This window comes from Pan paniscus, chromosome 6 (genome assembly GCF_029289425.2).
Source record: "Pan paniscus chromosome 6, NHGRI_mPanPan1-v2.0_pri, whole genome shotgun sequence".
Classification (NCBI taxonomy): Eukaryota; Metazoa; Chordata; class Mammalia; order Primates; family Hominidae; genus Pan; species Pan paniscus.
In genome coordinates, this window is record NC_073255.2 from 176142994 (window position 1) to 176159483 (window position 16490).

The 16490-nt window shown below is 44.2% G+C and overlaps 1 protein-coding gene and 1 non-coding gene across 4 annotated transcripts; both read left to right on the plus strand.

Annotated features, from left to right (window-relative positions):
- Positions 1–508: 508 nt before the first annotated feature.
- Positions 509–581, plus strand: TRNAR-CCU (transfer RNA arginine (anticodon CCU)). Its single transcript has one exon. It is a non-coding gene; the product is annotated as a tRNA-Arg (tRNA).
- A 298-nt stretch (positions 582–879) lies between these two features.
- Positions 880–6123, plus strand: FMC1 (formation of mitochondrial complex V assembly factor 1 homolog). 3 transcript variants are annotated; one of them, XM_034965082.3, is made up of 3 exons: positions 880–1333; positions 5298–5418; positions 5743–6123. In XM_034965082.3, exons 1-3 carry the CDS (start codon positions 1196–1198, stop codon positions 5778–5780), a joined length of 297 nt encoding a protein of 98 aa, XP_034820973.1. In that variant the 5' UTR covers positions 880–1195; the 3' UTR covers positions 5781–6123. The 3 variants fall into 3 exon arrangements, with proteins under 3 accessions (XP_034820973.1, XP_034820972.1, XP_008964219.1); XM_034965081.3 differs by having other exon boundaries at positions 881–1333; positions 5740–6123; XM_008965971.4 differs by lacking the exon at positions 5743–6123 and having other exon boundaries at positions 883–1333; positions 5298–5592.
- Positions 6124–16490: the final 10367 nt, after the last annotated feature.

Sequence of the window (16490 nt, forward strand, 5' to 3'; positions counted from 1 at the left end):
GGCCTCAACGCTTCAACCGGAAGCAGAAATTGACCGCGGCAGGCGCCATCTAACGGCCACTGGAGCAAAGCTCCTCCCGGAAATTCGCAACACCGGAAAAGGTCCGGCTGCTTCCGGTAAAAACCCACCAGAGCTGACGTTCAGAGGGCGAGTCTCGAAGATCCGGCCAATTTGCCCAGCGCGCTGTGCTCCGCGACGGCGCATGCCCGCTTTTGCGCAGGCGCGGGAACTAGGGCGCAGGCGCGGAGACTATTGCGCAGGCTAGCGCGTACGCAGAAGCGTGCGCGCGCCCGTTCAACGTCCGGAGCATCGGTGCAGTTTCTAGGGTAAAGCCTTTGGCGCAGTGATGTGGACTTTTGTTCTCTAACTACAACTCCCAGTATACGTCACCCCTCACGTGGGCTCTAGGTGTGGTTTCGTGGGATAGGGTAAGGCGAAAATGAAGTGACGATGACGTACCAAAGAGGAAAATAGTTGAATATGTCGTGTGAGCGCGTCGTTTGCAGAAGCCCCAGTGGCCTAATGGATAAGGCATTGGCCTCCTAAGCCAGGGATTGTGGGTTCGAGTCCCATCTGGGGTGGCCTGAGACTTTTGTCCTTTTTTCCCTTTCTAAACAAAGCGAAATATGCCAACTTTACTTTTTTTTTTTTTTTTTAAATGGGAAGTGTGTGTGTGTTTTTACTAGCTGGTGGGCTGCAATTTTCGAGAATCTGCACACACCCATGTCCTTTGTCTGAGCCGCAGGTCCCCTGGGATTTGGGGAGACGTCAATACGTTGAGTTTTGATATCCCTTTTATAAATCATTTAAAAATGTCTTCTCAGCGTGTTCCATATCAAATCCACACCCACACCCCCCGCCGGGCCCGCTTCTCCTGAGACTCAGCGGTTGGTCGGCTAACGGGCATCTTCAATGACGCAGTGAAGAAAAGCCCCTGTTTCCCCAAACCCTTGTTCTGGGTTAGAGGTCCTGGTACCTTCAGCTAACAGTCGGGTTTCGTTTGATTTTGTTAGGGCGCCCCTGGGCCTTCGATTAATAAGGTTCGGTCAACGGACAAGTGAGCGGTTCCACTGCTCGTCAGTCGATAGGGGGAGTCGGTAGTCTGTCCGACCGTACCATTAGGCGCCTGGGCCGGAGGAGGGGTTTTCAGGGTGTAGGACGCCGTTGGGCACCACGCTCGGAGAAGGACAGGACAATGGCGGCCTTAGGGTCCCCGGCGCACACTTTTCGAGGACTTCTGCGGGAGTTGCGCTACCTGAGCGCGGCCACCGGCCGACCCTATCGCGACACCGCGGCCTATCGGTACCTTGTGAAGGCTTTCCGTGCACATCGGGTACGGGAGCCATGTCCCGGGTGCTCTACGTGCTGGGGAGGGAGGAAGAGCCGGGTCTGGGCTAGGGTGGGGAGCACGGTGTTTTAATTCCTGCATTTCTGAGGCCGACCCTCCCACGGAGCCCTGGTTCTGACCAAACCAACCCAGGCCCTAGGCTCCATGCTCTGGCATAAACTCGGGGACCAAAGGACCAGCGGCGGGGCGCAGAGTCGCTCTGGGGACGTCAGCCTGTCCTACAGAGGGGCGGACCCGTCCCGAAGTATTTCATTGGCTGGTCTGTTGCCTCTGCGGAGGGTAGTCAGGAAAGTGGAATGGAGGATTCAATGCTGGGGATAAAAGAATGAAGATGGAGTTGAAGGGTGTACTGTCGCTAGACTTAAAGCCACAGCATCTGGCCAACAATTTCCTCACCCTTCCCCTAGAAAAGTTATTCTAAGAAGCATTTCTTTTTGAGGCGGAAAAGAACAACTGGGCTTTAGGGAAGGAAACTTGCTGCCCTTGAGCAATGTGGGGAAAGGGAGAACGATCAACTGTCGAATTTCTGAGCCACGGACGTCAGAATGTAAAATCTTAGAACTCAAATTCACCTAGTTTTTAAAAGGTGGCAACGTTAGGGTCTGTGCTAGGAACCTGGTCTAAACAGGAAGAATCAGATGCACATGTGTCCTGTCCTTTAAGACGCTTGCTGCCCACCTGAGGAGCCATACAGTAACGTACTGAGGATAAATAAGTGCTCAAGGTGTAGACAACAGGGGCTGGGGTATAAAGAAGGGGTAGTTAGGGAAGGTTTTCCGGAGGAAATTAATCAGGGACCTGAAGGCTAATTTGGAGTTAGCAAGTAAATTGGGGTTAGGGTCCAGGTTTAAAAGCTACACAATTGAAAGCCCAAGGGGAGAAAAATTGCCAATTGAGAGTGGTTTAGCCCTAAGGTGTGGTGGGTGAAGTGGAGGTAGATGAAGTGGTAGGCCGAACAGGAACTTAAACTTTATTGTAAGTGTAATGGGAAGCCATTCTAAGATTGTGATCACCTCCCAGGTTCAAGCGATTCTCCTGCCTCAGCCTCCCGAGTAGTACAGGCAGGCGACATGCGACACCATGCCCGGCTAATTTTGTATTTTTAGTGGAGACGGGGTTTCTCCATGTTGGTCAGGCTGGTCTTGAACTCCTGACCTCAGGTGATCCGCCTGCCTCGGCCTCCTAAAGTGTTGTAATTACAGGCGTGAACTACCAAACCTGGCCCCATTCTAAGATTTTTAAGGAGGTGACATGATTATAGTTGTACCTTATGGGGATAACATTATTACCCTTGAGAGAGACTTGGTAATGGTTCTGAAATTCATGGTACATTCTGGAAATACCACTCTGGAATGCACTTGAGCATAGGGGAAATGGTTTCTATTTCCTTCAGGCTCACAGCTAACTGAATAACCATCCCATTTTCTCTATCCTTTCCCTCCGGAGAAGGGATTCTATTAGGGAGAAACCTACCCTTTCTCCACAGGGAAAATACAGTGTTCTATTTCATTTGATCTCTTTTGGGTTCTTGTGATCTATTTACTGTTTCCTGTCTATTGCTGACCCTTTTGTCCTCATGATTCAGGCTCAACCGAATCAAGAGCAGTATTCTATCCTACATTAACCTAGAATTCCCATGTCAAATTCCACAAATTTGGGCTTATATATTAATAGAAGTGGATGCTATGATTTGTTAATGCTTGACATTGGTGTTGATTTCTCATAAAATTTAAATTACTAAAAAGTTAAATTTGTATTAAAGCAGATTAATTCTGTTTTTAAGCAGCTAATGAATGTTGCTTTCAACATGATCTGCAGATCCTAAAACCCACATTCTAACAGCATGGGCAACATAGTGTAGTGAGACATCCTCTCCAAAAAATTTGAAAATTATCCAGGCGTGATGGCCCATCCTCTAGTTCCAGCTAATTGGGAAGCTGAGGTGAGAGGATCACTTGAGCCCAAGAAGTCGATCAAGGCTGCAGTGAGCCATGTTCATACCACTGCTCTCCAGCATAGGCCACGGAGCGAGACCCTGTCTCAAAAACCAAGAAGCCACACACATTCTAGTTTTCAGATTCTAACATTAGATATTCAAATAGAGAAAGGGGATTAGGCCAGGAGCGGTGGCTCACACCTGTAATCCCAGCACTCTGCGAGGAGGCGGCAAGTGGATCGCTTGTGCCCAGGAGTTCACGACCAGCCTGGGCAACATGGTGAAACCCTGTTTGTATAAAAAATACAAAAATTAGCCGGATATGGTGGCGTGCGTCTGTAGTCCCAGCTACTTGCGGGGCTGAGGCAGGAGGATCACTTGAGCTGGGGAGATCAGCAGCCATGTTCACGCTATTGCACTCCAGCCTGGGCAACAAAGTGAGACCCTGTCCCCCCCAAAAAAAAAAAAAGGGTTGGTGGGGGGCGTATTATGTAGGCAGTGGTGCCCAGATTTATCCACATTTGGACATGGCTCCTTTAGTCCCTCAGAGCTATGCACACATCCCCATCTCACCTTTCCTGCCCCTTTCTCACAGCCTTGAATACAGAACTAGTCAAAAAGGGTGCAGTGAATCTCAAAAGTTAAGTATGATGAAGAAAAAAGGTTTGGAGTCATTTGGGGACTTTGGAATGGATATGGAATTTCTAGCTTCTTAAAGTCATGAGTCCAGATTTTTCAAGATGGATAAGCAAATTGTAAGAGCGAGAATAGCCATTTCTCAGTAACTGTGGGGACTGGTTCCAGGACACCCCCCACCCCCACTCAGGAATACCAAAATCCATGGATGCTCAAGTCCCTGACATAAAATGCTGTAGTATTTGCAATATAACCTATGCACATCCTCCTGTATACTTTGTCATCTCTAGATTATAATACCTTATGTGGTGTAAATGCTATGTAAATAGTTGTTATACTACATTGTTTAGGGAATAATGACAAAACATATGTTTGGTAAGACATGATAATCCTTTTATTTTTTTCTGAGTATTTTTGATCACAAGTTGATTAAATCCAAAGATGCAGAACCCATGGATATGGAGGGCCAATTGTAATAAGTAATATGAACATAAGCATACTAGTTTTATACATGAAACCTTCATTTGTTACTATTTAGCACAAAGCTATCATTTTTCAGACAAAAGTTTTCAATTTTCTTTCTTTTTTTTTTTTTTTTTTTGTTGAGATGGAGTCTCCTTCTGTTACCCAGACTGGAGTGCAGTGGCCCGATCTTGGCTCACTGCAAGCTCCGCCTCCTGGGTTCACGCCATTCTCCTGCCTCAGCCTCCTGAGTAGTTGGTACTACAGGCACCCGCCACCACACCCGGCTAATTTTTTTTTTTGATTTTTAGCAGGGACAGGGTTTCACCGTGTTAGCCAGGATGGTCTCAATCCCCTGACCTTGTGATCTGCCCGCCTCGGCCTCCCAAAGTGCTGGGATTACAGGTGTGAGCCACCGCGCCCGGCCAAGTTTTCAATTTTCATTGTAATGAAAGGTATATGCCACATTAATCAAAGTCACAGAAATATAAATAAAGCAGTCCTTTATTTGCTTGAAAGGGAGAAAGTTCTACATAATATTCTTTAGGTGACATTAATGATCAGTGACCTAATTATAATTTCCATATCTACCATTAACCAACCTCTGAGCATCTCTGGACTTTAGTTTCCTCATCTGTAAAATTAAGGAATTGAAACTAGATGACTTCTTGCAGTACTGACTGAATACAGGGACATTCAATGCAACTCCTTTTAAAAATCCGAACTAGAGGTCAGCTTTACTAATAATTATAGAGTGCCTCTTTAGATGTATTAAGTATACATGTATATACATACATGTCTGTATTTCCTCTGTGCAATTTACTTTCACTCTAGTGAATGCTTATTTATTAAATCTTTCTCTGTGGACCTGTATCTCTAGCTGGGTTAAGAATTTCTGACTTGCTGCTTCTCTAGGTCACCAGTGAAAAGTTGTGCAGAGCCCAACATGAGCTTCATTTCCAAGCTGCCACCTATCTCTGCCTCCTGCGTAGCATCCGGAAACATGTGGCCCTACATCAGGAATTTCATGGCAAGGGTGAGCGCTCAGTGGAGGAGTCTGCTGGCTTGGTGGGTCTCAAGTTGCCCCATCAGCCTGGAGGGAAGGGCTGGGAGCCATGAACATGGAGAATATCCTTGGATGCTGCATTCATAGGAGAATTGAATAATTTTTATCAATATGTATTTATCATTAAATTTTTTTTAAGTTTAAGGTTTTTCTCTGTAATTTTGTTTACTAGTTCTTAGGGGAATTAACTGGACATTTCATCTTTACTCTCAGTGAATTTACTGAACTTTTTGCACTAGACTGATGTTGTTTTTCTACTTAAAAAATTTTTTTTTTATTTTATTTTAAAAGTAGTACAAGCCTTAGCCAGGCACGGTGGCTCACGCCTGTAATCCCAGCACTTTGGGAGGCCAAGGCAGGCGGATCACCTGAGGTCGGGAGTTCGAGACCAGCCTGACCAACATGGAAAAACCCCGTCTCTACTAAAAATACAAAATTAGCCAAGCGTGGTGGCACATGCCTGTAATCCCAGCTATTCAGGAGGCTGGGACAGGAGAATCGCTTGAACCCGGGAGGTGGAGGTTGCGGTGAGCTGAGATCGCGCCATGGCACTCACTCCAGCCTGGGCAACAAGAGCAAAACTCTGTCTCAAAAAAAAAAAAAAAAAATTAGTATAAGCCTTTTGTTTAAGGAATTCAAATGTTATAAACATAAAATAAAAGAAACCCTCTTTTCCTTTGTCCTTTTCCCTTGTCCCCATTACCAGGTGGTCACTATTGCTAACAGTTTGATGTGCATCTTTCCAGATATTTCCTACACATATACAATTATACATACATATCTCATTTAAAAATACATAAATTTGATGTGTTACAGTCCTGGCAGGAAATAGGTGGCACACTCAAATAGGGACATTGAGGAGAGTTAAAGGGATACATAAAGATGTGGGCAAATTAAGGTCGAGATGGTGAAGCTCTTAGGGGTTCTCAATAGTAGAGAGGTCTTTTTATATTTTATTTTTAATTGGGCAGCCCCTGAACCAGAATAGATTACGAGAGACTCTCTCCTAGAGAGTTCTAACCTCCCTAGGCCTGACCAATGCAGGCCCTTAGGCTGAGGAACATGGCCACAGCTCAGCTATAACCCACAGAGAGGGATGGATGAGTACATAGACATCTCTTTCTGTCTCCTAATCTTGTCAAATTGTTCCTTCTCTTGAACTCCCTATCTGGGCAAATAGCTCCACCATGCACTTGCTAACCAAGACAGAAACTTGGGCTTCATTTGGTATTCCTCTCTCCTTATTTTTCACAATTATTTAGCAATTTCAGCTTCTGCAGTAGCTCTAATAACCTTCTCCTCGTCTGTCTCCACTGCCTCTGTCCTAGTTCAAGCACTGAGAATCTTTTGGCTGAACCAATAAAATAGTCTCCTAAAGGGTCCCTTTGCTTCTTATATCCTTATTTCCTCAAAAATCATTCTCTTTCTGTGAATTGCCAACACTTACTTACCTTTGGCTCCTTTATGGTATATGTCAGTTTCTTCTGGTAGGTAGATAACCTCTTTTCTCGGGGACTATGTCTCATTCATCTTTGCAGTTTCCAAAGCACCTTCCACAGTGACTTACACATTGCATGTATTAAATGTTTTTGAATACATAACTTAGCTCCACTCGGAGAGGTACAATCTCAACAGAACTATTCATAAAGCAGTTCAAGCTGGGTGTGGTGGCTCACACTTGTAATCCCAGGACTTTGGGAAGCTGAAGTGGGCGGATCACCTGAGGTTGGGAGTTCCAGACCAGCCTGACCAACATGGAGAAACCTCATCTCTACTAAAAATACAGAATTAGCTGGGCATGGTGGCACATGCTTGTAATCCCAGCTACTCAGGAGGCTGAGGCAGGAGAATCGCTTGAACCCAGGAGACAGAGGTTGCAGTGAGCTGAGATTGCACCATTGCACTCCAGCCTGGGCAACAAGAGTGAAACTCCGTCTCAAAGAAAAAAAAAAAAAAAAAAAAGGCCATTCAAAACACCATCTCTTCTAAGAGGTTAACATTAAAATAATAGTATTAATAGGTCAAACAAGCATTTATTCGACTGAATGTATATAAAAAAGAAATGTTTAACATACCTTTTTTGTTTTGTTTTGAGACAAGGTCTCACTCTGTTGCCCAGGCTGGAATACAGTGGAGTAATGCAATCTCTGTCTCCCAGGTTCCAGTGATTCTTCTGCTTTAGCCTCCTGAGTGGCTGGGACTGCAGGCATTTGCCACCACACCCGGCTCATTTTTGTATTTTTAGTAGAGATGGGGTTTCACCGTGTTGGCCAGGCTGATCTCGAACTCCTGACCTCAAGTGATCGCCCGCCTGGGCCTCTCAAAATGTAGGGATTACAGGTGTGAGCCACCATGCCCAGCTGACATATGTTTATTTGTTCTCTGTTTTATTTCATGGATGCAGGTTTGTTATTAATACCGATATTTTACTTTGGTAAGAGTGAAGAAAGCAAAAGGGTGAGGATAGGTTAATGTTTTGATTTCCGTTGTTGTTACCATATTGAATATATACAATAATATGTACATTATAATATACAATATTATATAATGTTTTTCCTTTTTTTTTTAATAGAGATGGGGGTCTCACTGTGTTGCCCAGGTTGGTCTTGAACTCGTGGGCTCAAGTGATCCTCCCACCTAGGACTCCCAAAGTGCTGGGATTATAGGCATGAGCCACCATGTCTGGCCATTATTTTTCAAGAAGATATTTGAGGCAGAATTGTCTAATGGTAAGAAATATTACAGTTTTGAAGTCATATAGATTTAGATTGTTAAAAAATAAATATTTAGGCTGGGCACGGTGGCTCATGCCTGTAATCCCAGCACTTTGAGCGGCCGAGGCAGGTGGATCACAAGGTCGAGAGATTGAGACCATCCTGGCCAACATGGTGAAACCCCGTCTCCACTAAAAGTACAAAAATTAGCTGGACGTAGTGGTGTGCGCCTGTAGTCCCAGCTACTCTGGAGGCAGAGACAGGAGAATCGCTTGAACCTGGGAGGCGGAGATTGCAGTGAGCCAAGATCACACAACTGCACTCAAGCCTGGTGACAGAGCGAGACTCCGTCTCAAAAAATATATATATTTATATTATGATTCTACTTTTATAATTTACCAGATTTGTGATCTTGGGCAGGTTAGTTGACCTGTGCTTTTTCCTCCTTATATTAAATGGGAAGGCCAACAAGGTTGTTGTAATAATTGAGAATAATGTTTATATAAAACACTTAGGGCTGGGCATGGTGGCTCACACCTGTAATCCCAGCACTTTGGGAGGCTGAGGCAGGTAGATCACTTGAGGTCAGGAGATTGAGACCATCCTGGCCAACATAGTGAAACCCCGTTTGTACTAAAAATGCAAAAAACTAGCCAGACGTTGTAGCACACGCAAGTATTCCCAGCTACTTTGGAGGCTGAGGCACAAGAATTGTTTGAACCCGGGAGGCGGAGGTTGCAGTGAGCTGAGATGGCGCCACTGCATTCCAGCCTGGGCAACAGAGCAAGACTGTGTCTCGGAAACAAACCAACAAGCAAACAAAAAAATCAGACATTTGCATGGTGCATAATGAGTGTTCAACAAAGAGAAAATCTTACTGTTTTTTATCTTTTTACTTTATTCTCATTCCTTTTATCATGAACCCTTTTCTAAGCCCTACTGCCATCAGTCTTCAGAAGTGTATACGTATTATGTTATTATGGTTTAAATAATTTACTCAGGCCATTTCTGTTCACATATAACCAACCTGTACCTCCTATTCATAGTCGCACCATCAATAATCAGCTGAAGTCGGTGTTAGAAAGAATTGATTCTAGAACACAAACTATATTGGCAGTAAACTCTAAATTGGAAGGTCCCAGCCTGGGAATCCTGAGGTTTTGGTTACTAGTCTAGTGATAAGTGATAAAGCAGTAGTGATAAGTGATTTACTTCATTTTGCTGTCTCTTGCTTACCTCCTTTAATGTCAACTGCTCCCCCCTCCACCGGATTTTCCTTTAATAGTACTTAAATATGCTTAAGACTTTTCCTTCTAAAAACTACTCTGCCTCTATCTCAAATGCTTTTTCAGCTACTACCCGCTGTTCCTCTTCACAAATGAATTAACGTATTCAAAGACTTGAATGAATTATATTCACTTGCTGTATTTTTGAAACTTCTAAAGTAAGTTGTATCAAGGTAAATTTACATATGATAAATATACTCATTTTAGGTGTACAGGTCAATGAATTTTGACAAATGAATACACCTGTGTCATAAATATCCCAGTAAAGCTATGTAACATTTCCATCACCCCAAAAGGTTATCTTGTGTCCCTTTGCAGTCAATTCCCCTTCCCCACACCTGGTCTCGGCAACCACTGACCTGCTTGTTGTCACTATAGATTTGGCTTTTCCAGTATTTTATCTAAATGCAGCCATACAGTATGCAGTCTTTTGAGGCAGCTTCTTTTGTTGAGCATACTGATTTTGAGCCTTAACCTTATCTTTTTTTTTTTTGAGACGGAGTCTCGCTCTGTCGCCCAGGCTGGAGTGCAGTGGCGCGATCTCTGCTCACTGCAAGCTCCACCTCCTGGGTTCACGCCATTCTCCTGCCTCAGCCTCCTGAGTAGCTGGGACTACGGGCGCCCGCCACCACGCCCGGCTAATTTTTTGTATTTTTAGTAGAGACGGGGTTTCACCGTGTTAGCCAGGATGGTCTCCATCTCCTGACCTCATGATCCACCCGCCTCGACCTCCCAAAGTGCTAGAATTACAGGTGTGAGCCACTGCACCCAGCCACCTTATCTTGTTAGTAATCCATGTTGTTGTTATGTATCCATTTTCTGCATTTTTCACCACTTACTCATCCTCAATGCACTGCAGTCTGGTTTCCGCCCCTCTACTACCACCAAAACTGCAACCCAGAGGTATAGATGACCTTCAGGACACCAAACCCAGTGGATCTTATTAATTTTTTTCTCGTTTGTTGTCTAGGGAGCATTTGACACTATGGGCAATTCCCTGCTTTTCCCTTGGCTTTGATGACACCACATTCTTTTTTTTTTTTTTGAGATGGAGTCTCGCCCAGTTGCCAGGCTGGAGTGCAGTGGTGCGATCTTGGCTCACTGCAACCTCTGCCTTCTGGGTTCAAGTGATTCTCCTGCCTCAGCCTCCTGAGTAGCTGGGATTAACAGGCGCCCGCCACAACGCCTGGCTAATTTTGTATTTTTAGTAGAGATGGGGTTTCACCATGTTGGCCAGGCTGGTCTCCGACTACTGACCTCGTGATTTGCCCGCCTTGGCCTCCCAAAGTGCTGAGATTACAGGTGTGAGCCACTGCGCCCGGCCCACATTCTTCTGTTTTTTTCTTACTCTAGTCATTTTTCAGTTTCATGTTCTGTGTATCCCTTACATGTTGGGTATTCCTCAGGGTCCAGACCAAGGTCCTTATGTCACACCCTACATGGTTTCCCCTGAGTGATCACCTCCACTTTCATGACTTCAATTATTCTCAAAATGCTTGATAACTCCAGTTCAGGCTCCTCTGGCATGCTGAAGACCTGTATGTCCAACGGCCTGGCAGATGACACCACTTAGATAACTCAGTTATCTCAAATTCAATGTGTGCGAAATGGAACCTCCTCATCTTCCCCTACAAATCTCTCCTGGTATTCCCTATCAGTTCAATGACACTTTCACTCAGTCCCTGAAGCCAGAAATCTAAGTTATTCTTTACTGCTTTCTCTCCTTCATATCTTCAGTTAAACAATCACTAAATCAGATTTTACCTCCTAATAAGCCCTTCAATTTTTATTGCTGCTATCCTAGTGTAGACCTCTTACATCTCTTCCCTTAACCACTGCCCTCCCTAATTGGTCCCTTTTACCTCCAATTGTGCTCTCTTCAAGTCCATTTTCCCCTATGCAACACAGATCTGATCTTGTCATTCTACTCAGAACCCTTCAAAGAAAGACTTTAACAAGAACCTCCAGGGCCTGGCCCTTGCCAGACCTCTTCAGCTTCATCTCTATTCTCTGTGTTTGACAGTCCAGCTAGAACTGGATACAGAAATTCAGTTATTGGGAGCCATGGTCTTGATTTCAACATTTTGCTGTTCCTCATACAGGGAAAGCTCTTCTTCCAATCATACTCCCCTTCAATAGCTCTTTCCTATTCATTCTTCAGGATTTCAGGTTAAATTTCACTTTCTTTTCTTCAGCAAGGATTTATGAATGCCTACTACATGGGTGATACTGCCTTAGCTACCCTTACCTTTTCACTCTTAAACATGTGGGGAGGTGGCTCCTGTTTGTAATCCCAGCACAGTGGGAGGCCTGGATGGGAGGACTGCTTGAGGCCAGAAGTTTGAGACCAGCCTGAGCAACATAATGAGACCCTGTCTCTAAAAAAAAAGTAAAAATTAGCCAGGTGTGGTGGCATGCCCCCATAGTCCCAGCTACTCAGGAGGCTGAGGTAGGAAGATCACTTGAGCCCAGGAATTAGAGGCTGCAGTGAGCTATGATCATAGCCACTGCTCTCCAGCCTGGGCGACAGAGAAAGACCATCTCTAAAAAAGAAGAAAAGCCAGGCATGGTGGTCCACACCTTTAATCCCAGCACTTTGGGAGGCTGAGGCAGGAGGATGGCTTGGGGCCAGGAGTTTGTGACCAGCCTGGGCAACATAAGGAGACACCTTCTCTACAAAAATAAAAATAAAAAAATTAGCTGGGCATGGTGGCGCATGCCTGTAATCCTAGCTGCTCAGGACGCTGAGGTAGAAGGATCCCTTGAGCCTGGGAGGTTGAGACTGCAGCAGTGAGCCATGTTTGCGCCACTGCATTCACCCGGGTGACAGAGCAAGACCCCATCTCAAAGATATAAATTATTTTAAAAAGTTTCTTTCAAGCAATATAGTTTATATGCTTACTGATTTTAATTCCCCTGTCTTAAATAAACCAATTAACTAGTTCTTTTGGTTTAGGTTTGGCTCTTGTCATTTCTCCTCTCCACAAACTTCAGATATTAATACATTTTCACTAGAACTGAGGATGTTTCTGGCTATAAAGTATTGAGTTCCTTGTCTGGTTAAGTGTTAGAGATACAAATATGAACATGTGATAAGAACAAGATGTTCACATACTAGGATTATGTGGTGGGAAAAGAAATCTGTGTTGCTCTGAACTAAAGGCAGGCTAATCCAAGGCAGTCTGTAAAGTAAGTTTTAATTTATCCAACTAAAAGATAGTAATTTTCAAAAAATTTGAATTTTAAAATCTACATTAATAGGCACCGGCCGGGCACGGTGGCTCATGCTTGCAATCCCATCACTTTGGGAGGCTGAGGCAGGCAGATCACCTGAGGTCAGGAGTTCGAGACCAGCCTGGCAAGCATGGTGAAACTCTGTCTTTACTAAAAATACAAAAATTAGCTGGGCTTGGTGCCGGGTACCTGTAATCCCACCTACTTGGGAGGCTGAGGCAGAGAATCGCTTAAACCTGGGAGGCAGAGGTTGCAGTGAGCCAAGATCCCGCCACTGTACTTCAGCCTGGGTGACAGAGCAAGACTGTCCCAAAAATTAATAGGCACCATGTTTATAAAATTTGATTGTATGTACCGACGCCCCAAGTAAAACCGCAATATTAATTTGTATGATATAGCCTTTATTTACCATATTTAGTTCATAAATTACAATAAATTGAAGGGTTGTCTGTTCTGGACAGCTAGCAAAACATGTTACTTGTACCTATTCTGTTTTAATTACCTAGTTTTAAATATATAGTTTAATCCTACTTTATATTATTTTGTTACCCTCTGAGACCTTGTTCCTGGAAGAGGAATGGTTATCATTGCTAAAATGTAGACATAGACATACAGAGATTTTTTTTTTTTCAGATGCTAAGATGAATACATGGTTACTACACTTAAAAATTTTGCTTTGGGAGGCCAAGGCGGGTGGATCACGCAGTCGGAGGCCATCCTGGCCAACATGGTGAAACCCCATCTCTACTAAAAATACAAAAATTAGCCGGGCGTGGTGGCAGGCTCCTGTAGTCCCAGCTACTCAGAAGGCCGAGGCAGGAGAATCACTTGAATCCGGGAGGTGGAGGTTGCAGTGAGCCTAGATTGCGCCACTGCACTCCAGCCTGGTGACAGAGCAAGACTCCATCTCAAAAAAACCCCAAAAAAACAAAGAAACAAAAAAAAAATTGAAGGCCAGGCACAGTGGCTCACGCCTGTAATCCCAGCACTTTGAGAGGTCGAGGCAGGCGGATTGCCTGAGCTTGGGAGTTCAAAACCAGCCTGGGCAACATGGCAAAACCCCGTCTCTACTAAAAATACAAAAAATTAGCTGGGCGTGGTGGCTGGCACTTGTAATCCCAGCTACTCAGGAGGCTGAGGCAGGAGAATTGCTTGAACCTGGCAGGCAGGGGTTGCAGTGAGCCGAGATCACGCCACTGCACTCCAGCCTGGGCAATAGAGACTCGGTCTCAGAAAAAAAAAAAATTGAAAAAATTTACAAACAGGAGAACAAACGTCCAATTCTGTTAATGGCAGTCTAGGTAATTTGGAGCGACCCTTCTGTTGAAGACAATTGGAACAAAAGTCAAAATTTTTTAAAATTCTTGAAATCATTAAAGGGCTAATAAAACTAGTGGTGAAATGCTGGGTCAGAACATAGGAGAAGACAACCAAGACAAGTAGCGTAGCACACAAAGACACATTGTTGGCATGATGGCATTTGTCAGTTTATTTTTGAAGCAGAGTCTCTCTCTGTCACCCAGGCTGGAGTGCAGTGGCGCGATCTTGGCTCATTGCAACCTCCGCCTTCCGGGTTCAAGCGATTCCCCTGCCTCAGCCTCCGGAGTAGCTGGGATTACAGGCACGCGCCCCCACAACTGGCTAATTTTTTTATTTTTAGTAGAGATGGGGTTTTGCCATGTTGGCCAGGCTGGTCTCGAACTCCTCACCTCAAGTTATCCACTGGCCTTGGCCTCCCAAAGTGCTGGGATTATAGGCATGAGCCACTATACCCTGCCAGCATTTGTCAATTTGGTAGAAATAGCTTCAGTATTGAAACTGAGCTGCACTTTGAGTGAGCTGTAGGACTGAGAGAAAAAAAGTTTTGGCTCACAAAGGTAGGGACTCTAATAAATCACACCCACTTTAAGCTAGGACCCTGAAATTCAATCCCAAAAGTGAATTGGAAGTAAATAAAACAAAACAAAACAAAAATTCTTGCTGGACTTTTTTTTTTTTTTTTTTGAGACAGGGTCTTGCTCTGTTGTCCAGGCTGGAGTGCAGTAGTAAGGTCATGGCTGATTGCAGTCTTGACCACATGGGGCTCAAGAGAGCCTCTTGCCTCAGGCTTCTGAGTAGCTGGGATTACTGGCGCACAACATGCTCTGCTAATTTTTATTTTTGTACTTTTTGTAGAGACAGGGTTTCTCCATGTTGCCCAGGCTGGTCTCAAACTCCTGGCCTCAAGTGATTCTCCTGCGTGGATCTCCCAAAGTGTGGGGATTACAGGTGTGAGCCATGGTGCCCACCCAGCCTCCTTGCCAGACTTTCCGCCCAGATTTTTGTTGTTTGTTGGTCAAGAGAAAATGAGGCCTTGAACCTGTATTATGGTGGTTCCTGACTAGTAATCTCTTCAATTACCTAAAAAGGAAAATAAAAATCCTCTCTGGAGGAAGACAGGATTATATCCTATACTTAGGGCTTATATTATTTCTATACATTTTTTTTTTTTTTTACAAATACATGTTTAGCACACAAAGAAAACCAGGCACACAAGAAAAGACTTCATATGTGAGAACCAACGCGAGCAACAGACCACAAAAAACCTTAAGATACTAGAATTGGCCAACTCAGATTACACAACAATTGTTCACTAAGGTCAAAGAAGCAGCCAAGCTTGGAAATTTCATCAGGGAACCAGGAACTATAAAATGACATTATAGGTTTGATAAAGAACCTAATACAAATTCTACAACTGAAAATTCAACTGATGGATTTAACAACAAATTAGATACAGCTCCATAGTGACATTAATGAACTATAAAATTTGTCAGAAAAAGGCATCGGCTTTGAAAGACCACGGTAAAAAGTGCAAGACTGAGAGTAAAGAGATAGGATACAGTGAAAACTATCTAATATGCATGTATTTAAATGTCCAGAGGTTGATGAGAGAGGCAGTATCTGAGGAGGTAAGAGCTAAGAATTTCCTAAATTGACAAAAGATGTTAATGGATTCTCAATGAATGAATGAATGAAAACTCATTGTTCAATGAGTCCATAATGGCATGATAAAGTAGCCAGCTATCTTTAAAAGAGTGAAAAACAGAACTGACTTCTTAGGAGCAGTGGAAGGTAAAAGGTCAGGTAGAATGTATGTGCCCAAAGAAAATAACCACTGGGCGTGGTGGCTCACACCTGTAATTCCAGCACTTCAGGAGGCTGAGGTGGGCAGATTGCTTGAGCCCAGGAGTTTGAGACCAGCCTGGGCAACATAGGGAGACCTTGTCTCTACAAGAAAAATTTTAAAAATTAGCTCAGTGTGGTGGTGCATACCTGCAGTCCCAGCTACTTGAGAGGCTGAGGTGGGAGGATCACTTGAGCCCGGGAAGCCAAGGCTACAGTGAGCCAAGGCGAGATCTCGCCACTGCACTCCAGCCTGGGTGACAGAGCAAGACCCTATCTCAAAAAAAAAAAAAAAAAAAAAAGGAACCTCCAACCTAGGATTTAGCTAATAAAAATATCCATTTAGAATTTAAAGCAAAATAAAGATCTTTTTAGATAAACAAAATGGGAGCGTTCCCCCAGCTAGCCGACCAACACAAAAACAAACCCTGAAGCAAGGTAGGCAAACTTTATAGTCAGGCTGGGCACAGTGGCTCACCCTGGTAATCCCAGCACTTTGGGAGGCCGAGGCAGGTGGATCACTTAAGGTCAGGAGTTTGAGACCAGCCTGGCCAACATGGTGAAAACCTGTGTTAAAAAAAAAAAAAAGTCAGATAGTAAATATTTGAGTGTTGTAGGCCACACAGTATGGGATCCCTCACAAACC